This window comes from Vipera ursinii (assembly GCF_947247035.1).
Source record: "Vipera ursinii genome assembly, chromosome: 7".
NCBI classification, from domain to species: domain Eukaryota; kingdom Metazoa; phylum Chordata; class Lepidosauria; order Squamata; family Viperidae; genus Vipera; species Vipera ursinii.
The window spans coordinates 48,184,578-48,209,952 of record NC_139521.1 but is presented as its reverse complement, the minus strand read 5'-3'; the positions used below and the strand labels follow the sequence as shown (position 1 = coordinate 48,209,952).

At 43.7% G+C, this 25,375-nt stretch overlaps 1 protein-coding gene across 4 annotated transcripts; it reads right to left on the bottom strand.

The window, feature by feature from the left end:
* On the bottom strand, positions 1-25,370 carry ZNF330 (zinc finger protein 330). 4 transcript variants are annotated; one of them, XM_083366968.1, is made up of 10 exons: positions 24,928-25,370; positions 19,059-19,188; positions 17,521-17,540; positions 17,363-17,433; positions 14,739-14,818; positions 13,381-13,507; positions 7,431-7,535; positions 5,549-5,595; positions 1,763-1,880; positions 1-1,022 (listed from the first exon to the last, which is right to left on the bottom strand). In XM_083366968.1, the coding sequence occupies exons 2-10, from the start codon at positions 19,176-19,178 to the stop codon at positions 745-747; spliced, it is 966 nt and encodes a 321-aa protein (XP_083223094.1). In that variant the 5' UTR covers positions 19,179-19,188; positions 24,928-25,370; the 3' UTR covers positions 1-744. The 4 variants fall into 4 exon arrangements, with proteins under 4 accessions (XP_083223094.1, XP_083223095.1, XP_083223096.1 ...); XM_083366969.1 differs by having other exon boundaries at positions 24,942-25,130; XM_083366970.1 differs by lacking the exon at positions 24,928-25,370 and adding an exon at positions 24,539-24,729.
* Between the last annotated feature and the right edge of the window lie 5 nt (positions 25,371-25,375).

The following is a 25,375-nucleotide window of genomic DNA, read 5'->3' as shown; positions in this document are numbered from 1 at the left end:
TTGACAGATGCAAAGTCAGTTTTTACTGTGATAAATAGAAAATCAAAAATTTATTTAGATCACACTGCAGGTGACTGCAAATTTCCAATTAATGTATAGCATGGCAAAATGGCAAGAACTGATAATGTTACAGAAGTAAATTGCAAGGAAACATATTGATCAGCCTTGCTGACACAACTACCAAAGTAAACTTAATTTCAATTTATATATTCAACTATAATAGCTTGCAGCAAGCATTTCCCCTTTGCCAAAGCTGGATCAATATTTATGAAAAAAAATTCATTTGCACATGACAGGAAATAACTTTTGATACAGAAAAACCGTAGATGCCCATTGCCATTGATTTTCTGGAGCACCACCAGAATTACTCAAGAACTTCACATACGATGACTGCATGGAAGCAAATATTGCCTTGATCTCCTCACACTTTTGTCCTGAATGGCAGAAAGAATATAAGGATCCCCTAACGTCATGTGAATGAGCACACAGGATGTTCCATTGGGCCATCTTGGCCTCATTCAACTGCTCCATTCCTTTATTGCCTAATAAGCTTTCCTATCCCAAAGCCTCCCTCTGTTATACCGACGCCACACATAAATTTCACTAAGCACATACAGAGATCCTGTTTATTCCTTTCCAAACAAGGCCTAGAACTAGACCTAAGCACAGATCTAACCCCAAAGGTAAGTACTACTAGGGTTCAAGGGGACTTAGTTCTTGCTAAGTGTGCTAAGGGCAGCAGCCTTATTCAGCAGGCTCTTCATAATGTGCATAGCCACTAGCATAGGTCCTTCCTAAATTCAAGTTGCTGAACATATCAGTTGCCTCTGATTCAGAATCTCTCCCTCCTTCCTCATTATCATCATCTTCATCATCCTCTGCCTCGTAATCATCATATTCTTCATCATGATCTCCAGGATCGACAGCTCTGCCAGATGAAAGATTCTTCCAATAGGCATCGTACCCAGAAGCCCCATCAGCTTCTTCACCTCCTGTCTGACGGCCAAATCTCAAAGAGCGAGCTGAAGAAAGAAATGGAGAAAGGTACAGAAGCTTCCATTATATTTTGCTTAGCTATGTGGAAGTGCTATAGGAAGGAAAATGCTACAGATATTGGGTATTCCACGGAAAACCGTGAAAATTTATCTTACAATGATTTCTATGGAGCATCATAGATGCACCTAAAATTTAGAAGAAATAAATTAAAGAACTGATGTACAGGTTTGTCCTTGCTTAACAGTACTAATTGGGCCTGGAACTCCCTCAGTAATTGATGTTGTCCTAAATCAAAAGATCGTGTGAGTGTGCTGCTTAGCAACAATTCCAGCAGTCATCAATAAGCAAGGACCTCGCGTACCACAACTTGCAACGTCTTGCTGGCTTTCCCATTATGTTTGCTTGTTGGAAGCCTGCAGGGAAGATTACAAATCATAATCATGTGACTGCAGGACTGCTGTGATGGTCATAAGTATGAGAACTGGTTCTAAGTACCGCTAATGCAGTGCAGTCATAAGTTTGAATGGTCACTGAAGGGTCATTAAACCAGGGCTACTTGTATTGCAACAGATTATGTGTTTGTAAGAGTGTGAAAAAGATCTCCCACTAAAGGCAGAAAGTATGAATTAATTAAATTCAGAATTAGTGTTCTTAACCAGTTGACACTACAATGCTACTTGCTCTGTTATCACAGTCGAATATTAAGTAGACCATTACTTCCATTCTACTGGGTGTGAAAAGTACCAATCTTGAAAGGCAAACTTACTTGACATGCTCAGGTCCTTGGTTTGTTGTGTTTCATGCCCACACTTTGGACACGGAGGCTCCCTTCCCTTTTCTTGTTTGAAAACCTTGCTTCGTGTATGATCATCACAGAAACATGCCTGTAGGTATAATTTATATATCAGTAAAAATGAATGTTTGGACGACCAACGAAAGTAAAAAAAAACACCACCAGAATTGTTTAAGAACTTGTTGAAATGAAAAACAGCCCTGAGGTCCCAATAAATCTCAGATCCATAGATGCTAACTCCAAGTCTTCATTTTTTCCCCTAAAGGCCACAGGGCTAGGGCCATCATTATCTCTGTAGGGAGGCTGTTCCATAAGGCAAGCCCCATGACAAAGATGGCATGCTTCCAAGACCCCAACAGTTACTACTGTTTTACTTAGAGGACTTGGAGCATGTCAACCCTGCTAGATCTAGTGAGACAAGTAGAAACAATTGTGGATAGGCAATGCTACAAATAATCTATCCCGTACATGTAGGCTTTAAAGGTGATAACTAACAACTGGGAGCCTACTGGGAGCCATACAGCAGTGGTATTATGGAGACATATCACGATGTGACCAATACTGCTCATGCTGTTGCATTATGAACTAGCTCAGGGGTGTCAAATTGCCGGCCCAAGGGCCGGATGCATCATACCAAAACTGAGCCCACCCCATTGCTGGCAATGGCAAAAAAGTTGTAATATGTCACGACACGTCACGTGACGTTGTGAGTTTGACACCCCTGAACTAACTGAAGCTTCTGAATGCTGTTTAAGGGCAGCCCCATGTAGGGAACATTACAATAATCCAATTGGAAAGTGACAAAGGCAGGGAAAGACCATGAACAGTGCCACCCAATCTAGGAAAGCGCACAATTAGTGTACAAGTTATATTTGTGCAAAGGTTCTCTTGGCCATGACTGTTACTGCTCTTCAAGCAGAAGGCAGGGTCGGACTTCCGGTGGCTCCGCGGCGACGGAGGGAGCCTTCCCGGGCTGCCCGCGGCTCAGCTGGTGTTTTTTCGCCCGAAACAGCGCCGATCAGCTGTTCGGGCGAATCTGAAGCCCCCTCCTCGGGAGAAGAGGAGGGGGTGAGCCCCCAGGTGGGGGTTGAGTTCTCCGGGGCCGCCTGAGCTTGGAGCTTGGGCGGCTGAAGGATTGAACTCCCCCGTAGCCTGGGCTGCTCCCAGCTGGCTAGCGTCTCTGCTCCGGACTTCATGGAGCAGAGCCAGGCGTCTGCGACCATCCCTGCTTGAAGGAGAGACTATGAAAGGGAAAGAGCAGGCAGAGCAGTACAAGAGGGAAAGATGAAGAGATGAAGAAGATTTTATTTTACTCTCAAGCTTGATGGACTTTGCTTAAAACTTAAAGTGAAAGTGCGTCACAATTGTAAGTAAAAGATGGCGGCTAAACCTCCCCCTAGAACTTTTCGGAGTGCTGGAAATTCTCCGGTGCAACAACAATCATTGCTGCAGGCGTTGCATTCTCCTGATGTATTGACATCGAAGGATCTTGAAAAACATACCCAGTTAATTTTGGAGTCAATGGGTGTTAAATTTCTACAGATGGAGGAGAAATTGGAGAAATTGGAGCAGAGAATGGAAGAAAGGATGGAACAGAAACTTAGAGAAATGAAGGTAGACATTTTGTCCTCAGTGCAAAAAGTTGCTAAATGTGTGGAGGTGCTGGATGATCAAGTGCAAGATTTGATTCAAAAGAATGCTTTATTAGAAGCAAAAGTATTGGAAATTGAAGATTTAAAAGACAAAATCGACAGTGAACAGAGCTTGGCCCAATTTTACCAGATGCAGTTTGCTGTGAGAATTAGAGGCCTAAAAGAGAATATTAAGGAAGATTTAAAGCAGCTGGTTTCTGAGGCTTTTGAGGGAGTATTGAACCATCCAGCATCTGAATTAAAACAAGGTATGGACAAAGTGTTCCGTGTGAATTCGTGGATTGCTAAACAGAGAAAGTTGCCTAGAGATGTGGTGGTTTATTTTGTAAAAAGGGAAATTAGAGATGAAGTTATACAAGCTGCCTACGATACCAAAGTTGTGATTGCTGGTCAACAAGTTTTGGTTCTAAAAGAAATTCCTCCAAAGATTTTAAAGAGAAGGAAGGATTTTATATTTCTTGTGCAAGAGCTCAAGCAAAGAGATATAAGGTTCAGATGGGAGATCCCAGCTGGGTTGAGCTTCATGTATGATGGCAAAAGGTACTGTTTGAGTAATGTGAAGCAAGCGCATGATTTTTATAATAATGTCTTGAAAGTAACCCCATCAACACTTCTGGAAGCTGCAGAGGGATCTGGAGAAGGAGAACATCAAGAGGATGAAGATGCACAGATAGACGAGAAGGGTACAGGAGGAGTTCAAGCTGCAACTCTTTTGGATGATCTTAGAGAACAGAGGGTGACGCGTGCTGCCTTAAAACGCTCAAAAAAGGAAAAAAAATAAGACCAGTAGAAATCTATGGAACTTCCACAAAATATTTATAGTTAAGTGGTAGTTGTGTTTTTTTTAAAAAAAAAAAGTTTTGGGATGCTATGTATGGTAATAGATTTTTTTTTTTTAATTTGGAATTAATGGATAACTTACTACAGAGGAAGAGGAAGAAAGTTTTGTGGGTTAATGTGGGTTAATTTGTGTAAGAACTATTTATTAATGTGCAAATGAGAATATGTTAAGGTAATAGTGAATTGTGGAAGAACATAGATGGGAATGATGCTAGTTTTCTTTTATTTTAGTTTTTTATATATATTTAGTATTATTAAGGATTGGTTTACTATATACAAGCTAGAGAGTGATGGATTTTAGAGTTTATAATTGTTAGTATATGATTGTTTATGATTGCCTTTTAGATATATACCTTGTATTTTGCTCTGGGAAGTCGGGGGGGGGGGAGGGGGGAGGAGGGGAAGTGGAGGGGGGGAGGTAGGGGAGGGAGGAGGGGGAGGGGGAGGGGGGGAGATAGGGGGGAGGTAGGGAGGGGAGGAGGGAGGGGGAAGGGGGGTTTTTTTAAAGGAAAATTGTATTTTATAAAACTTTTCAATAAAAAAAAAAAAAAAAAAAAAAGCAGAAGGCAGGGTCCAGAAGGATCCTCAGATTGTGAACCGACTCTGATTGTGGAGTGTCACCCCAGTCAGAGTTAAAGATGGGAAATCTTTATCTATATGGGACTAAGACGCATAGCCAATTGTTTTTTCCAAGGTAGAACCAAGACCAGTTCTTCCCTGATGCCATGTACATTCATTCTGCCATTATTAACAAATGCTGAGAATACAAATAAAGTCAACCACCCTGCAGAAAATCCTATCACTTTTAAATAGCTGGAGAATCCAGAGCAGGATGGATGCCTGAAGACATGAAATAATTCATTTACCATTTTTCCCTGAAGGGTAATAGGTGTAAAAAAATGGAGATGTAGCATAATGAGGTATGATTTTAGCAATACCAGCTATAGCCTAGTGCAGAAATATCCAAGTTGATATAAAAACCTATATGCTTTGAATGAAAGGAAACCAGCAGATGGTAGCCAGAACAATAATCCAGGGCAGGTGCTGGTGTTTTGTGGTGACTGGAGGGAAGGTTTCAGCATCACATTGAAATCACAGCATGAAAGTTAATCAAAGCATAATAGAAGCAGGATACAGACCATTTAAAAAAACCACCACACAGCATTTTTAATGTATTATGGAGAATGAACGTTGAGAACTGCCAGCAGGTTGAAAGCATGCAAATATGAAATGTGATACATTTACTTGGAAATGTTTTTGCTTGTACCTTACAGCGCAGACATGAATGCTGCCCCAGTCGATTGCAGGAAACACCTAATAGGCAAGATAAAAGGCATGGCTGAATGATGAGAGTTTTTGTTGCTTTGCCCTCTTTTCTTTTTGTCTTTTAAATGAAGGTCAACTCTGTACTTCAATGGACACAACCTTAGGCTCTCCCTCAGCAAAGTACAATAGAACTGAACACTTAAGAGATGACAGAAAATGGGGATTTTAATGAGGCACAGAGAGCAGCCTCATTTCAGCAGCAAATTGCAGGAGTCCTGATCTAACACCCAAAACTCCAATGATCGCCCAAAGGCACCTGATGAAAGGAACTGCCCAAGAAAGCATGGACACTGCATTGCCCCTCCCCCACGTCCAACTTCTGGACACACTGTCCATGCAAGGACAAAATAAAAGCAGCACTGGACTAAATGACAAGAGATGTGATGGTGATAGAAAAATTCAGGCAGCTCTGAATGAGACATACAAAAGGAATGGTCATAAACCTGGTGCTTTGGTGAGGAGTGCCCACATACAGCACCAATCATTTTTTTTATTTATTTTTATTTTAATTCCATTTATATCCCGCCCTTCTCCGAAGACTCAGGGCGGCTTACAAGCTTAGCAGTAGCCTTCATTCTATGTATATACCTGCTTATTAGGGCTTTCACACACACCCCAAGCGGCATTATTACAAAGTCAGCTTAATTGCCCCCAACAATCTGGGTACTAATCTTGCATGAACTGGCGTACAGGAAAATCAATTATAGTACGTTCTAGAATACATTCTGATTCAAGATATTACACCCTATATTTAATTCCCAGTGACAGTGCGCTGGGTGTGATGTTGTAATGGCATTGTTTGATTCTGCATACATCTGCAATCCTTAAGGATTGCCAGTGTTAACCAGTGACTAAACATCTATAATACACAATAATATATAAACAATAATAAGTGGGGCAATGAACAGAACAGATTTAACAAGGGCACAACAAAGCAACAGAAACTAAAAACAGAAAAATAAAAAAAACCAATTTCTATAGTTTTAAAACAAGGTAGTATAGCAAACTACTCACTTTTTAAACAAGGTTAAACCTAGACCACACAGAATTAATAAACCATGGTTTACAAACCACAGCAGGTTGGCATAATTTGCTAAGCCAAAATTGAATAAAGCATTTTATGCCTGGTGCAGTTTGTTATTAGAGCCACATGAAGTAGGTGCATTTGTGTGTGTGTGTGTGTGTGTATGTGTGTCTGGCTTCCAATACAGAAACTGCAGCCTTCATAAAATGGTGATCTACTCTGCCAAGACCAGAATCTGCAAACAGAAGCTAGTTTAAGCTTCAGTCTTTTGCTGGCTTTCTTTAAACACCACCTCCTCAAACTTGTGTATTGTGCATTCAAGTTTGTTTCAAATGTAGCAAGCTTTATGTATTAGAAACCGGGTCAATCTATTCTCCAAAGCACCTGAAGGCAGAACAAGAAACGATGGGTGGAAACTAATCAAGGAGAGAACCAACCAAGATCTAAGGAGAAATTTCCTGACAGTTACAACCATTAATCAGTGGAACAAGTTGCCTCCAGAAGCTGTGGGAGCTCCAACACTACAGATTTTTAAGAAGAGGTTGGGCCACCTTTTTCCTGAAATGCTATGGAGTTTCCTGCTTGAGCAGGGGGTTCCAATAGAAAATCTCCAAGGTCCCTTCCAACTCTGTTCTTCAGTCATGAAAGTAATAGGGCCAGTAATCTCCCACTCTCATACATACTACAAATTATCAATTTGAAATTCATTATTGAACTGCCTGTTGGATTTGAGCTAAATCGCAGAAACAGTTAAAAGCATGCTTAATTTGATAACCGAGCCATTAGGAGAAAAGCTTACATTTAAAGGTTTCAGCTTCAAGAACTTGGCAGCTGGCTTGATGCTCAAACTGATCATCCTCACAAAGGAAATTATGGCAAAAGGAGCAGCTAAATATCCTGCCACCTGCAAAATTCAGTGAAAAGAGTGGAGATTGGTCAAAACCATTTGCAGCATATCCTATCAGAGACTCTGAAAACTGAAGAGAAAGCAAACCTGAAAGATTTCCATAAAGAAAATACAAATAGTTCATTCACCACGTAGGCTAACTCAATAGTCACATTATGTAACTGTGTAAAATTGCATCCTCCTTTTCTTACATATCTATAAATATAAATTTTTTATTCTGTTTAAATATAGATAAAAATACAGATAGTCCTCAACTTACAACTGTTCATTTAATGACTGTTTGAAATCACTAAATAAATCTAGGATTAGGGTTAGGTCTACTTGGATTCATGGCTGACTCCAATATTTTATTGTGGTCCACAAATAGCTCCAAATGAAAACTCTAGGAACCTTCAAAAACTCTAGCGTTAGTTTGTGGCCATGACTCCAACTAGACGTAACCCTAACCCTAATCCTAGATCCATTTTCATTGGCAATGGGATTTTCCCATATATTTTACTGTGTCCCACAAACAAGTCCAAATGAAAAATTGTCAATTTTCCTTTCCTTTAAAAACCTCTAGGAAACTGTCCCTAGCTTTAGTTTGTGGCCATGACTTCAAGTAGACCTAACCCTAACCCGAGATTCATTTTCATTGGCAACGGGATTTTCCCATGTATTTTACTATGATCCACAAACAAGTCCGAATGAAAAGCTATCAGCTCACCTTTCCTTTGAAAACCTTTAAGAATCTATCCCTAACTTTAGTTTGTGGCCATGACTCCAATTAGACCTAACCCTAACCCTAATCCCAATTCAGCTAAATTTAGAATGGACTGAACTGTGGTACCAGTGAAGGAGAATATTTGTAGCTCAGGGTTGAAATGAGGGATCCTTGATGGTCTCTGAGCTTGCTTGTTTTCTTGCAGACATTTCATTACCCTAACTAGGTTAACTACCCTAACTGAGCACTGATGATATTACCCAGTTACCTAGTAATGAAACATCTGTAGGAAAACAAGCGAGCTCAGAGAGCACCAAGGACTGAATTTTGTCCACCATATGAAAATATTAAGGTTCAGGTATTCCTTGACTTACAATAGTTCATTTAGTGATACTTGGAAGTTACAAAAGCACTGAAAAACTGACTTATGACCATTTTTACACTTGTGACTGTTGCAACATCCCCATGGTCACGTGAACAACATTCAGAAGCTTGGCAACTGACTCATATTTATGAAGGTTGGAGTGCCTCAGGGTCATGCGATCACCTTTTGCAAACCTCTTGACAAGCAAAGTGAATGGGGAAGCCAGATTCACTTAACAACCATGTTATTAACTTAACTGCAGCGATTCACTTAAGAACTGTCGCACAAAATGTTGTAAAATGGGGCAAAATTCAGTTACCGTATATACTTGAGTATAAGCCGACTCGAGTATAAGCCGAGACCCCCAATTTCACCCCCAAAAACTGGAAAAAGTTATTGACTCGAGTATAAGCCGATCCGCCGTTCTGCAAGCCTCTGCCGCCAGCAGAGGCTCGATCCGCCATTTTGCAAGCCTGAATACACAGGAATACCCTGTGTGGCCGCGGCTCGTCGGCAGGTCTCCGTTCCTCCTGCTGACCTTTGGGGAGGTTTGGGCGCCTCCCCAAACCTCGGCAGGTCTCCGTTCCTCCTGCCGACCTTTGGGGAGGTTTGGGCGCCTCCCCAAACCTCCCCAAACCTGGGCAGGTCTCCGTTCCTGTTTGGGGAGGTTTGGGCGCCTCCCCAAACCTCCCCAAACCTCGGCAGGTCTCCGTTCCTCCGCGCAGACCTGCCGACCTTTGGGGAGGTTTGGGCGCCTCCCCAAACGTCCCCAAACCTCGGCAGGTCTCCGTTCCTCCGCGCAGACCTGCCGACCTTTGGGGAGGTTTGGGCGCCTCCCCAAACGTCCCCAAACCTCGGCAGGTCTCCGTTCCTGTTTGGGGAGCTTTGGGCGCCTCCCCAAACCTCCCCAAACCTCGGCAGGTCTCCGTTCCTCCGCGCAGACCTGCCGACCTTTGGGGAGGTTTGGGCGCCTCCCCAAACCTCCCCAAACCTCGGCAGGTCTCCGTTCCTGTTTGGGGAGGTTTGGGCGCCTCCCCAAACGTCCCCAAACCTCGGCAGGTCTCCGTTCCTCCGCGCAGACCTGCCGACCTTTGGGGAGGTTTGGGCGCCTCCCCAAACGTCCCCAAACCTCGGCAGGTCTCCGTTCCTGTTTGGGGAGGTTTGGGCGCCTCCCCAAACCTCCCCAAACCTGGGCAGGTCTCCGTTCCTGTTTGGGGAGGTTTGGGCGCCTCCCCAAACCTCCCCAAACCTCGGCAGGTCTCCGTTCCTCCGCGCAGACCTGCCGACCTTTGGGGAGGTTTGGGTGCCTCCCCAAACGTCCCCAAACCTCGGCAGGTCTCCGTTCCTGTTTGGGGAGGTTTGGGCGCCTCCCCAAACGTCCCCAAACCTCGGCAGGTCTCCGTTCCTCCGCGCAGACCTGCCGACCTTTGGGGAGGTTTGGGCGCCTCCCCAAACGTCCCCAAACCTCGGCAGGTCTCCGTTCCTGTTTGGGGAGGTTTGGGCGCCTCCCCAAACGTCCCCAAACCTCGGCAGGTCTCCGTTCCTCCGCGCAGACCTGCCGACCTTTGGGGAGGTTTGGGCGCCTCCCCAAACGTCCCCAAACCTCGGCAGGTCTCCGTTCCTGTTTGGGGAGGTTTGGGCGCCTCCCCAAACCTCCCCAAACCTGGGCAGGTCTCCGTTCCTGTTTGGGGAGGTTTGGGCGCCTCCCCAAACCTCCCCAAACCTCGGCAGGTCTCCGTTCCTCCGCGCAGACCTGCCGACCTTTGGGGAGGTTTGGGCGCCTCCCCAAACGTCCCCAAACCTCGGCAGGTCTCCGTTCCTGTTTGGGGAGGTTTGGGCGCCTCCCCAAACGTCCCCAAACCTCGGCAGGTCTCCGTTCCTCCGCGCAGACCTGCCGACCTTTGGGGAGGTTTGGGCGCCTCCCCAAACGTCCCCAAACCTCGGCAGGTCTCCGTTCCTGTTTGGGGAGGTTTGGGCGCCTCCCCAAACGTCCCCAAACCTCGGCAGGTCTCCGTTCCTCCGCGCAGACCTGCCGACCTTTGGGGAGGTTTGGGCGCCTCCCCAAACGTCCCCAAACCTCGGCAGGTCTCCGTTCCTGTTTGGGGAGGTTTGGGCGCCTCCCCAAACGTCCCCAAACCTCGGCAGGTCTCCGTTCCTGTTTGGGGAGGTTTGGGCGCCCAAACCTCCCCAAACAGGAACGGAGACCTGCCGAGGTTTGGGGAGGTTTGGGGAGGCGCCCAAACCTCCCCAAACAGGAACGGAGACCTGCCGAGGTTTGGGGAGGTTTGGGCGCCTCCCCAAACCTCCCCAAACCTCGGCAGGTCTCCGTTCCACCGCGCAGACCTGCCGACCTTTGGGGAGGTTTGGGCGCCTCCCCAAACGTCCCCAAACCTCGGCAGGTCTCCGTTCCTGTTTGGGGAGGTTTGGGCGCCTCCCCAAACCTCGGCAGGTCTCCGTTCCTGTTTGGGGAGGTTTGGGCGCCTCCCCAAACCTCCCCAAACCTCGGCAGGTCTCCGTTCCTCCGCGCAGACCTGCCGAGGTTTGGGGAGGTTTGGGGAGGCGCCCAAACCTCCCCAAAGGTCGGCAGGAAGAACGGAGACCTGCCGAGGTTTGGGGAGGTTTGGGGAGGCGCCCAAACCTCCCCAAAGGTCGGCAGGTCTGCGCGGAGGAACGGAGACCTGCCGAGGTTTGGGGACGTTTGGGGAGGCGCCCAAACCTCCCCAAACAGGAACGGAGACCTGCCGAGGTTTGGGGACGTTTGGGGAGGCGCCCAAACCTCCCCAAAGGTCGGCAGGTCTGCGCGGAGGAACGGAGACCTGCCGAGGTTTGGGGACGTTTGGGGAGGCGCCCAAACCTCCCCAAACAGGAACGGAGACCTGCCGAGGTTTGGGGACGTTTGGGGAGGCGCCCAAACCTCCCCAAAGGTCGGCAGGTCTGCGCGGAGGAACGGAGACCTGCCGAGGTTTGGGGAGGTTTGGGGAGGCGCCCAAACCTCCCCAAACAGGAACGGAGACCTGCCGAGGTTTGGGGAGGTTTGGGGAGGCGCCCAAACCTCCCCAAACAGGAACGGAGACCTGCCGAGGTTTGGGGACGTTTGGGGAGGCGCCCAAACCTCCCCAAAGGTCGGCAGGTCTGCGCGGAGGAACGGAGACCTGCCGAGGTTTGGGGACGTTTGGGGAGGCGCCCAAACCTCCCCAAACAGGAACGGAGACCTGCCGAGGTTTGGGGACGTTTGGGGAGGCGCCCAAAGGTCGGCAGGTCTGCGCGGAGGAACGGAGACCTGCCGAGGTTTGGGGACGTTTGGGGAGGCGCCCAAACCTCCCCAAACAGGAACGGAGACCTGCCGAGGTTTGGGGACGTTTGGGGAGGCGCCCAAACCTCCCCAAAGGTCGGCAGGTCTGCGCGGAGGAACGGAGACCTGCCGAGGTTTGGGGAGGTTTGGGGAGGCGCCCAAACCTCCCCAAACAGGAACGGAGACCTGCCGAGGTTTGGGGACGTTTGGGGAGGCGCCCAAACCTCCCCAAAGGTCGGCAGGTCTGCGCGGAGGAACGGAGACCTGCCGAGGTTTGGGGAGGCGCCCAAACCTCCCCAAACAGGAACGGAGACCTGCCGAGGTTTGGGGACGTTTGGGGAGGCGCCCAAACCTCCCCAAAGGTCGGCAGGTCTGCGCGGAGGAACGGAGACCTGCCGAGGTTTGGGGAGGCGCCCAAACCTCCCCAAAGGTCGGCAGGTCTGCGCGGAGGAACGGAGACCTGCCGAGGTTTGGGGAGGCGCCCAAAGCTCCCCAAACAGGAACGGAGACCTGCCGAGGTTTGGGGACGTTTGGGGAGGCGCCCAAACCTCCCCAAACAGGAACGGAGACCTGGGGAGGTTTGGGGAGGCGCCCAAACCTTCCCAAACGTCGGCAGGTCTGCGCGGAGGAACGGAGACCTGCCGAGGTTTGGGGAGGCGCCCAAACCTCCCCAAAGGTCGGCAGGAGGAACGGAGACCTGCCGAGGTTTGGGGAGGCGCCCAAACCTCCCCAAAGGTCGGCAGGAGGAACGGACACCTGCCGAGGATTGGGGAGGTTTGGGGAGGCGCCCAAACCTCCCCAAACGTCGGCAGGTCTGCGCGGAGGAACGGAGACCTGCCGAGGTTTGGGGAGGCGCCCAAACCTCCCCAAACGTCGGCAAGTCTCCGTTCCTCCGCGCCCTGCCTGCCTGCTTCTTTCCGCTGCGGAAAGAAGCAGGCAGGCAAGGCGCGGAGTTTGGGGAGGTGCACGCGCACCTCCCCAAACCTCCCCAAACTTCGGCAGGTCTCGGACGGCGGTGGCTTGGGAGAGGTGCGGGCGATCCCGGAAGCACCAAAGCCTCGGCCGCGCACAAGTCCTCGGTAAGTTTTTTTTGTTGACTGGAGTATAAGCCGAAGTGGAATTTTTCAGCCCAAAAAGTGGGCTGAAAAATTCGGCTTATACTCAAGTATATACGGTAATAATCGTCCTGCTTAGCAATGAAATTTTTGGGCTCAATTGTGGTCATAGGTTGAGGACTACCCACATAACAAAATTAATAGAATAAAAGTCTTGCGGAACGTGAAAGATTTAAAACATCACTGCATAAATTTCATGGACTGCAATCAACTTTACTACAGAACATTATCCTAAAGTTTGATTGTGTGTGCATGCGAGCACACATGTAAACATACATACACAATAAGAAGCAGATGGGATAAATTGCAAGAATACAAGACAGATCATTTCCAATAAGGTGGTTCCTTCTGACCAGGAAACAACTTACCATGGTCCCAGACACCCCGCTCACATTCAATGCATTCTGCATCAGACAGAGGACAGATGCAGGCATGGGTGCTTAAACATTTCCTGCCATGGCAAACCCAGGCTTCACAGAAATCACATATTGCCCCCTAGGAAAAAAAGAGGTAACACATTTATTATCAGCTATGTCTGACTTCTAATGAAAGATATTTATCTTGAGTACACATGCATTCCCAGGGACAGTGAATCCCCAAGAATGATATACCATTATACCAATGTACTCCTTGTTCTTAATGCTTTCTCAATCTTTAGTAGCACCTATGATTCAGTATCGACTCTACTTCCCATTCCTGAACCAAAGTCATGAAACAAGATAAAAGGTTGAAGATTCATAGGATCTGAAGAGAAACCAGAGGACCAAACAAGGAGTTCAGCTAGAGATGAATCATGCTGAAAGCCCCAAAGCACACCAACAGCTCCTGGCAACTTTCCCCAGATGCAGGGGTACACAACCTCGGCTCTTTTATGACCCAGCATAACTGAAGTCCATGAGTCATAAAAGAGCCAAGGTTGCCTACCCCTGCCCGGATGGATCAATGGATCCTCCTACACTGCCTGCCTAACCAGAATGTGTAAAAAAATGGGAAGAAACAAACTTTATAATAGGCCAGTTTTCATCAATCACCTTTGGAGCCTAAATGCCAAGATCTTACCCAAGGGAAGGGTACATGCAGAAGCACATCTATCTAATTTTGCTTTTATTTCCACTTTATAATTCCATGTTTGTTCACAGGTAATCCTCGACTTACAACCACCATTGAACTCAAAATTTCTATTGCTAAGTGAAATATTTATTAAATGAGTTTTGCCCCATTTTATGACTTTGCCCAGTTGTTTAGTGAGTCACTTCAGTTGTTAAGCCAATAACACAGTTGTTGTGAATCTGGTTTCCCCACTGACTTTACTTCTCGTCAGAAGATCGTAAAAGGTGATCACATGACCCTGAGACACTGCATAAATATGAGTCAATTGCCAAGCTTCTGAATGTTGATCATATGACCATGGGGGTGCTGCAACGATCGTAATTATGACCATCAGTTTTTTTCCAGTGCTGTTGTAACTTCAAACTGTCATTAAACAAACTGTTGTAAATCTAGGACTACCTGTATGTTAATATTTTCATACGGCGGACCCAATCCAGCCCACTTTAAATTTAGCTGAATTGATTTCATTGAGATTTAGGCATGCACAAATACTCAAATATTCCAATCCTAAATTTTGCTACCCAGGGGGGGAATAATGCTGCCAAACAAGTTCTTTCTGCAATAATTACTTAACCCACCATAAACCTGAGCCATGTAATTGACTTCAAATACATACCACCATTGCAAGCCCAGTGCTATACACTCCAGCATGTTTTATGACACAGTCTGAGGATTTCATCATACATTTTGTCTTTCCTATTACAAAGGACATAAAAATATTAGTGAAGTTAAGGATTAATAATGTCATTCAATTAATGCATTTCAATTAATTCTGTGAACCTTTAGTTGTTTTAAGTCTACATATCAAATTAATAATTTTGGTAAAGATTCCTTTTTTTTTCTTTTAAAATGTGGGATGTATGAGCCACAAGAGCAGGGGTCTTCAAACTTGACCCTTTCATGGCTTGTGAACTTCAACTCCCAGAATTCCTCAGGCAGCGTGCCTGGCAGTTGAAGTCCACAAATCATAAAAGGGCCAAATTTGAAGACCCCTGCACAAGAGCAATCAATCTAGGAGAGATACTTTCTTTCCTCTTCCTCTTGCTAGATGAAAATCAGAAGTTTAGTAGCACTTTCCCCCCCCCCCCAAAAAAAAACAAACAAGTTTTATTAAAAGGCATAAGCTTTCCTGAGTTGCAGTTTACTTCATCAGAAGCAAGGAGTAGCTACAGCGATGCGGGATTCAATGGGGAGGGGGGAATAACTTGCTGGTTAGGTAGATATAGATTACATTTGAGACGGATTACAAGGACCTTATCAATTAACTCTAGTGTGTTAAAAATTTCCCTGAATTTGAGATTTTTAAGTTAGCTGAAACCTTTTGATGTACATAAGTTCAGCAATATTTCACTAAACCATGCTAAGTCAAGTCTGTTTTTCCACAATGGTCACTTTAAGTTTGGCAATGGATTGTCCTGGCAAGTTGAAATGGTCCTTGCCTTAATTCTTTTGTGCCAAGATTGGCCTCTCTGTCATACAAAGACTCCAGAGGGGCACTGTTGGCACGTAACGACATGTCACATTAGAGGAAGAGCAAGTGAAGTGCTTCTAATCTTGTGTGAGAACGTACTGTCTTTACCACCCAATAAAGGCCAAAAGATATTGTGTTTGAGTGATCTGAATTGTATGTGACAACCAGTGATTCTGTTTTTGGTCCAGTTTTTAACAGATTCTCTACTGATGCGTCTACTGATATTGGTGAGTAGTTTGGTCTCCTGGCCTAAATCCATCAGTTGACTATCTCTGTCAAGTGAGTCAAAACAAATTTAGTTGCAATATATAGTCTAGCTACGGAGAATGGATTTGGTGGTAAATTTTATATAGCAGAATTCTTAATGATTTCTGTTGTTCCTGCCATCTGAAAATTGATCTTAATAAGAATGCATATAAAATAAATAATTCTGCATCATGCACACATGAAAAAGATGTTAGAGGCAGAATTCAAATTCTAACCATCGCATGACACTTTTATGCTCTGAACAAAACAAGGGAAACGAAGTTCTCTGGTGCTTGTAGCAGTCATTTTTATTATTTATTTACATCCCATCTATTATTTTTACAAATAACTCAAAGTGACAAACACACATAATACTCCTTCCTCCTCCTGTTTTCCCCACAACTGAAAGCTCGTGTGGTGAGTTGGGCTGAGGTAAGAGTGACTGGTCCAAAGTGACCCTTTCATGCCTAGGGCGGGACTAGTAGTGTAGTGACCATTACTAGAACTAGTGACTTGTAGTGACCATTGCAGAAGATGGGAGCTAGAATGTTGCTGCCAGTATTTTCTCCTGAGGGGTTGATTTTTTTCACCAAGAAACAAAGATTCAATAATGGCATACAAAGGAAGAAAGAAGGGTGCACCATTAATCTACAACTCCACATTTCACAAGGGAGAAAGCCCCTCTGAGTTGGATAGTATTTATTTTTTGATCTGATTATGTGCCTGGAGTTTCAAGTGTATCAAAGACCCCGTTTCCTGGTTATGCCAACATTTACAGATCACTGTTCGCAGCTGCTGTATATATGTTTTATATTGTGTTTCATTTTAATTGATTCTTATGATTGTTCATCTCCCACAGTGACTTGTTTGAGATGGGGACCATAAAAACTAAATAAATGAATAAAAAATAAGGAGGAAAAAGAGGAAAATAAAGAAAACCCAGGATGAAAATCTTTGGAGCAAAAACGGAGCAGCCAGAAAAATCACACAATCCTTTCCCCATTCCAAATCATATTACACCAAACTCCATAAAAAGTTTCCTTTCCTGTTTTGATAATTTCTGTAGTTCTTTTAATAAGACAATAGTGCTCAGGAACTCTGCCCTAATTTTGGATTAGCTGGGAACTTTGTGTTCGTACTACCATGGATGCTTCTGCACTTTCCCCATATATCATTGCTTCTGCATTCTTTTAACTCCTTTGCTTAGCACGCTGCTGAAGGTGTTACAGCACAGAGGAAAACTTCTGAGAATACCGTATGATGCAATGGGAAAACAATGTTTGGTCTTGCCCTGTACACACATACACCTCCAAGCCACTGCTGGACACTGGAATTCGCTTCATCTTAACTCAAGTATCTCACATCACAATATCTAAATAAGTATACCTAAAATCACAATACCTAAAGTAGCAACAAAAAAAAGTATGATCCCCTTTGAAATATATAAATCAGAAGAAACTAACCGCAAGCAGAAATCTACTGCTGCAATCCAGTAATCAAAACTTTAAACCAGGCACACTTACCACACTGGGCACAAATGGGTAATTTTTGAGTAGAGTTGCAAAAGTAGCAAAAAGCTCTATTTTTCTGGCGTCTGTTAAAATAAGCAAAACAGGATGAAACAAATAGCTAAACCAATGTATTTAAAATTGTATGTAAAATCCTGAAAATGAATACTTACCTTTGACATTTGTCACATTCCTGTATAAGAAAAAAAGAAAAAGGGTTTTTTATATCCATATTTTAGGGTTAGCAAATTAAAGGTAATTTGTAATGCCACATAAATCACGCTTTGGAGAGCAATCATAAGAAGAGCCAAAGCATCTATTACCTTTGATCTTTCTAAACCATTCATTACTCTGATAGGACCTGTAATAATTTCTTGGTATTGAGTATGTTTCAGTTGTTTCATTTCTACTGATCATCTAGCTGTTCAAAAAGCACACTACAAGGTCAATCTTGCTACAAGAACAAATATACTTTTCATAATTTGGGGGTTCAAACTTTTTTTTATTGCCAGTAACTGTTGTGATTCAGGGTCAGCCTGTGGGTTCGGCAGTTGGGTCGGACGACTCAGAGGAGGAGGGGGGTGTTGAAGAGCTTGCTGAGGGGGTTGAAGATCTTGCTGATGAGAGCCCTCAGCCAGGCCCCTCCCACCTGGTCACGACGGAGACCCAGCTGTGTGAGCCTGACAGCGTGGATGAAGATGACCCACAGCTGGCCCTGTTCAAGGACGCCCGACGCAGGAGGCAGTCAATCAGGAGTAAACAGAGGAAGGCAATGGGGCACCTTGGAAGGAGGCAGAGAGAAGCCACGCCCTGAACTGTATAAAAGGGGAATGCGTGGGAGGGCTGGTTTGCTGAAGGCAACCGCTTGATTAGTTCCTGTTTCATAGCTCCTGTTTCATGGTTGGTGTCTTGTTTTGCTGTTTTATGTTAATAAATTTGGCAGGCTTAATTCCAGCCTCTTGCCGTTTGTAAAGGGGTTGTCCCTGCCTTTTCTGCAGGGCCGGTAGCAGGCTGGTACAGAACAGTAACCTTTTGCAATAATCCAGGCAGTTTTGCCTCTCCAAACTTATATAAGGACTGCTCTACCCCCTTTCATCCACACCCACACAATATGAAGTAGATACCACAGCCAACGATTGTTTTACAATTACTAAACTTTTAGAGGACTAAAGGCAGCTCTAGAGAAGGATAGAATCCATTCCAAGCTTCTTTAAAGGGCTAGAAATATGTCTAAATATGGCAAATGAAAATGACCCATCAAGATATTGTCTGACCTTATCAAGTATCTTCCAGGTAATTCCTACTATATCTGTTTAGTATAAGACTGAATAATCCAAAAATCAATTCTGGAATATGGATTCAGGCAGGTTTGAGTTTGGCCATCTCTATACACATTTCTTTTTAATTCAGGGAAATGAAGCCTGGATCCCTCATCTTTTTCCCTCTGAAGTCCTCCATTTATCAGAAAACTTGCAAGAGAAGGTAAAGGGATGCTCTTTCTCCACTGTAATAGTTGTATATGTACTTTTCTTATCTGTTAACATTAGTGAATTTTATAAGGTTACACACATGTTCTCCTTAGTGCAACAAAGTTTGAAAATATTTGACCCAACCATACTTCTGTGCAGGAAAAAGGAAGAAGATTACTTTTAGCATTCTATTATTTTATCAGACATTTGACACAGAAAAAGCTTAAAGAACTAAATATTACCATTGAAGCATTGCAGGGATGTTTGGCCAAATCAATGTTAGCTCTTGAAGCTCTAATTTGTTTTTCCCGTTCCTTCCGACTTTCAGCTTTTTTGCGTGCACCTGTCTTCTTCTTAGGCATTTTTCACTTTCTGGGAAAAAAACATTTATCAGGATTAGTCTGCCCCGTATTTTCCATCCAGAATACATGGCTCTTTTTCTCAATTTTTATTAATGAATCCATAAAAATGCTCAGATGCAAACTTGTAGAACTGTTAGATTTACAATGGCCATTCCTGGCCACTGGTCCCAAAATGGTGATAGATTATTACACTCATCAGCAGCCAATAACTACTACAGTCTCTAAATTAGGAAAAGCTACTCTTGTTCTTAAAATTAGGTATAAGCCACTTGGACAAAAAAGTAAACATAGAACGAAAATAAATTGTCTAACAGAAATAGAAGGAATCACACAATACATCATACAATAAGATATCATTTGCTTAACAATGTCTTGCCAGGTAAACCAAAATTGACTGGGATTATGCAAGATGCTAAGCAAAATCAAATAAATTACATTATAGTTAGTGTGAAGAGAATCCAACTGAAATATGTTTGTGATCTGAATACCAAAGATACTGAAATTACCATTTTGAAAATATTTGAAGAATTTCTCTCCAGCTCATATTTAAATCTGTCTGGATTTGTCAGCAAAAATTGTTATAGTATATGGACTGAGGCCATAATCAAAAATTGGTATTAAAGGAGGTGTTAAAATCACCCATTGATATCCCTGGCTGACTCAAGAACAAATTCTGATGGCCATCATAAAGTAGCAAGACTCTAGGCTAGATGAGCAAGATGCAATAGTGGCAAAGTAATTCTGCATTCTTATCAACAAAACTATAGCAAGATGCAGTGCTTTTTTTCTAAAAAAAAAAAGGTGCTGGAACTCAGAGGTGCTGTCACTGGGAGCGATGCCGGTGTCTTGCTACAGCATGGCTGCCCGTCCTTTGCACCCCCGCCCCTGCAGCTCGGAGCCACATGCCACGGGGATTCCCCTCCCCACAGCCGCTGTTTTGATTCCCCTCACCGTAGTTGCCACGCCGCGGCCAGTGATGAGCCCCCACCCGGAGGTGCTCTGAACCCCCAACCCAGAGCTGTGTTCCTTGTGGCAGTGGTCTCCGGCGCCAAACAGCCTCTTTCTAACCACATCCAGAAAAATTTGTAACAAACATTGGAATTCTCAAGGCCATGTTTGGTATTTCCCAGCAATCTGTTACTGGAAGGAAAAAGCAATCCCTGCTGCGTTACTGATCCCAGAGAAGCATTTGCATGTATGCAGGTATCCTTAGGGTGCCATAGTTATGGATGAGAAATATTGGTTGCAAAGTTGGCATTTCTGGATGTAATACAGATATTTTGGACTTATTTTTGTTTCTTTGCATGTTTGATACTGTATTTTTAAAAAGGCATATGCTACTGACTATGCTTATGCACATATGTAACATCTTTTGCTAGGATACATGACCACTGCTTTTCCAGAATGTGAAAAGTAAAAGATTGTGACTAAACAAAATTTTAATGTACAGATAATACCACCAAAAATTATTTTAGCCTTTTTAATATATGTTGTTATTGATGTTAAGCTCACCATGGAAAACATCATATATTGTTATGTATATACTAGGTTATTTAAAGACTGAAGTGCAACATAACTAGATTCTAAATAATCTATTTTTCAAAACACACAACAGTCCAAAGTAAAGTCCAAATTAAGAATATTTCATTCTTAAGAATTGTTTAATTTAAAGTGGTTTAGTTGTAATAAATGGTTATAGATTCAAAATAGTTTTCAAGAGTATTTACAAAAGATACTATTTTTTTCTAGCATCAGCTAAATTAGACATATTACATTGAGAAAAATGTTTCTCATTTCTTTCCTGTTACCTTTATTGATTTCATTGCAGAGATGTTAACATAGGAAATAGATTATTTTGTTATCTAATTTTACCTTCCAAAAGACAGATGAAAAATGTGAGGTTCTTTCCTGTTGGCTTTTTTCAATTAGCTGTTTTAGATTCTAAAAGTTTAGTTCCTAAACAAGTAACCTTGTAAATAATTTTAATGTCCTCCTCTAGTGCAGAGTAGGCAACCTTGGCTCTTTTATGACTCAAGGACTTGAACTTCCAGAATTCCTGAGCCAGCATGGCTCAGCTTAGAAACCTCTCTCTTTCCCCTCAGCGTGGCTGGCTCAGGATTTCTGGGAGTTGAAGTCCACGAGTCATAAAAAAGAGCCAAGATTGCCTACTCCTAAAGCCAATAGAGGGAGCTTTTTTTTGCAAAAAAAAAAAAAGGTGCCAGAATGCTGTTCTGAGCATTCTATGAGAAAAAAAGCCCTGGCAATATGTAGGATACATTTCTCACAATTAAAAAAAATTAAAGCCAACTTCTGAATAACACATCTATGCATAAAATATTATAAAGGACATGGACATCACATATCTAAACCAACAATGTTGCCTCTAGTATAGTCAGAATTACAAAAATATGTAGTTTTTAATAGATTTGTTAAGTATGCTTATATGTATTTTAATGAGTATATATGACACACAGCATGTCCAGGACCAGGACAATTCTAACGAGATTTCCTGCACTGGAAATTAGGCTTTATCCAGAAAAAAATCTATCCATTGTTTTGCAATTCCCTTAAGAATCATTTGTATCGTGCTGCTTTTTTACATCATTAATACCCTTAGTAATATAGCAATTGCACTTAGATTTATATACCACTTTGCAGTTTCTTTACAACCGTCTCTAAGGTATTTACAGAGTCAGCATATTGTCCCTAACAATCTGGATCCTCATTTTACCGACCTTGGCAAGATGGAAGACTGAGTCAACCTTGAGCAGGTGAAGATCAAACCTCTGGCAGTAAGCAGAATTAACCTGCAATATTGCGTTCTAACCACTATACCCTCACAACTCTTACTGGACAACTGTGCAAGCTAAGATGAACCAAGTTAGCTAAACTAACTTGGAGAAAATCACAAAATACACAGATTTTCAAATAGAAGTAGAATGACTATGGCAAAAGAAATAATTGGACCTGAAGACCTGGCTCTTCGAGCTCTCTGGCCCAGGCTGAGAATATTTTTAATTTTAATTTTAACTGGGTTTTAATTTTCTCACGGTTCTATTTAATCTCTTTTAATTTTGTTTTAACATTTGTATTGACTGTTTTTTAAATGCCCTGTAAACCGCCCTGAGTCCTTCGGGAAAGGGCGGTATATAAATCTAAATAATAATAATAATAATAATAATAATAATAATAATAATAATAATAATAATAAAAGTTAATATCAACAGTAATAGGCACCTTGGTTGCAACCCCAAATATCTGGAGCACCATTTGAACACCACTGTTCAAAATCATCACTAGTCAATTACAAAAGGCAGCTTTACTTGGAATAGCTTATACATCCTGCAACAATACCTTTAATGCCACTAAACAACATCCCAGCTTCTTGGGAAGGACTCAATAGTTGGATAAAAATGCCAAATTCTGTTTAAATATCTGGCTGATTGTGTAACTAACCAAAATAATAAAACATGAATGAGCAGGGAAGATTGCAAACAAAAAAAAAATCTATTTATTTTCTTAATAACAAGTCAGGGGGAAAAATCTTTAAAAACTTTTGAGGAAATCATATTTTTAATATTCACTGTTGCAAGCACACACTTGACATTTTGTCTAGTTTTTCCATACATCCTCACAATTTTCAAAGTACACAATAAAGAAAAAGTCCATTAAAACATTAATCCCATTTTTTAAAAAATAAAAACGTTCAAAACCATAACCAGGTCATGTTTTGTTACTATGACTGGGCAAGATTTAAATTACATGTAACTTATATGATTTAATTTTCTATTTAGCTTTCCACACTGAACCTAGTTCTAATTAAAAAATAATCTTGCACAAATATTTACTACTAACTATCATTCTGGGATAGGGACACGGTGGCTCAGTGGGTTAGGACGCTGAGCTTGTTGATCAGAAGGTCGGCAGTTTGGCGGGTCGAATCCCGAGTGCCGCGTAACAGAGTGAGCGTTTGTTACTCGTCCCAGCTTCTGCCAACCTAGCAGTTCAAAAGCACGTAAAAATGCAAGTAGAAAAATAGGGACCACTATGGTTGGGAAGGTAACAGCGTTCCGTGTGCCTTTGGTGTCTAGTCATGCCGGCCACATGACCACGGAGACGTCCTCAGACAAGCGCTGGCTCTTCGGCTTTGAAACGGAGATAAGCACCAGCCCCTAGAGTCCGAAACGACTAGCACGCATGTGCGGGGGAACCTTTACCTTTATCATTCTGGGGAGTATATCATATTATAAATTCAGGTTTTCTTCCTAATTAATGAAATTTAACAATAAAATGTCTAACAGTATTAAATGTAGGTTTTTATTATACATGGTTTATCAGAACTGTACAGATGGGCAAGAAGTTTCATCTTCTCTTTCTGTTATATATTCAGGGAACTAAACTTTATGAACTTGTTATATGACATTCCTTTCTGCAAAATACTGGGAAGCACCAAACAAACCAATCTCAAGCCATGGATCAAATATTTTCAAATTATACTACAATGTCTAATTACCTAAGAGAATAATGATAAAATTGGAAGAATTAGCTAGCTTACTGTCTAAGAATTTTTAATGCAGAATATATTTAAAAAGGGGAGAGGTGAATGTTTTTGTTATTGAGAGAAAAAAAAAGTTCAATTGATAATCTTAAATCCAATTTGTGTCCATCCCTAGGCTCAGTTTTGGGTTTGAAATCAAAGGAGTCTTTTACAGCCAAAGTATCAAGCAGCCCTCTGCAATACACTGACCTCTAGATGTGTTTTGTTAAACTCTTAACTTTTGAAATGGCCAGTAAACCAGACTATGTATGACCTTAAATATTTTAAACTGCTTTAAAGGACAACCAGCATGCTCCTCAATTACAAAATGCAACTCGTGCCAGTAAATAATCCTACGACAGGGGTAGGCAACCTTGGCTCTTTTATGACTCGTGGACTTCAACTCCCAGAATTCCTGAGCCAGCCATGCTGGCTCAGGAATTCTGGGACTTGAAGTCCACGAGTCATAAAAGAGCCAAGGTTGCCTACCCCTGTCCTACGACATAACTTATAATACCCAACAGCACAACAATTGCACTCTTAACTAACTGGCACGTTCCAGAAAGAACTCATCTAAGCTAAACGCCGGAAAATAAAAGTATCTTCAAGATGCCACACGCTGCCAACTTGCAAAGCTACTGCTCTAGTTACTCCAGTCTCAAAAGCAGCTTCTGATTCAGTCCATTTGAGGCCTAACCTCCTGACACAACTGGTTTAAATCAAGTTCAAAGCAAAGGCACAAACCTCGAAACGCCTTGAAAAACGGAAGGAAAAAGAATAAGAAAAAGACAAGTGGGGGAAGAGGAAAAGTTAAAGCAATTACAGATTTCAGCCTGTTCGCCCTCTTGCAATAATAAATCCCGCAGCGCCGCAGCGAGCTCGCGGCGACAGTCCTTCCACTTGTGGGAGCAATAAGAGCTGCTGCTTCTTATTGTCCCCCTTGACAGAACCTCCGGGAGTACCTCAGATGGTACCCGAGCTCCTCCAACCCGGCGCGCTCTAGGCGCTTTGGCCTACAACTCCCACAATCCTCCGCCAGCACATTTGGCAGAGAATCGTGGGAGCTGTAATCCCCACACCTTGCCGACCACGTCTCTGGAGAAGGCTGCTCCGCCGTCCGCGTTCCCCACCACCCCATTCGTTTAATCTTCCTCCCTGGGTAACTGCGGACACCTCCCGACCCACAGCTAGGGAGTCCGCTCAGCCGCTCACCGCCTTGAGCTCGCCTCGAGGCCTTTCAGGGCAGCTCAGCGCCCCGGAGAAGCCGAAAACGCCGCGTCGGCTCCCGGCCCCAGCTGCTGCAAAAGGCATGCCTGGCGCTCGCTGAGCATGCTCGAGGCCGACGAGCAGGCGCGGTTGGAGCCCCAGCTACAGCTTCTTCCTGCTTTAGCTTTGCCCTCAGTCGGGAGTGGGGTGGTTCGTGGCGAAATGGTGGGTGAATTCGCTGGCGAGGAGGAGGAGGGTCGCTTGAGTGATAGGCTGGGAAAGTGGGATTAATACGCGAGCTTGGCATTTCGCCTTCCTGCCTTTTGCGAACTCTTGGCTGCCCGCAAGGAAAGCAGACGCAGCAGAGGCTTGTTTCTTCCCCACCCCGCCATCGCGGCCAGAAATGGGTCTTCCGTGGGTCTTGCTTCCGGATATTAGCCCTCATTGCGATAAA

What these genes read in the sequence shown, in the direction of transcription:
- ZNF330 (XM_083366968.1), bottom strand. Translation starts at nt 19,178, where the DNA reads ATGCCTAAGAAGAAGACAGGTGCACGCAAAAAAGCTGAAAGTCGGAAG. An exon ending in ATCCCTGCAATGCTTCAATG is followed by an intron (nt 17,541 to 19,058) that starts GTAATATTTAGT and finishes TTTCTTATACAG; the next exon opens with GAATGTGACAAATGTCAAAG. An exon ending in GCACTGGGCTTGCAATGGTG is followed by an intron (nt 13,508 to 14,738) that starts GTATGTATTTGA and finishes TTTTTTTCCTAG; the next exon opens with GGGGCAATATGTGATTTCTG.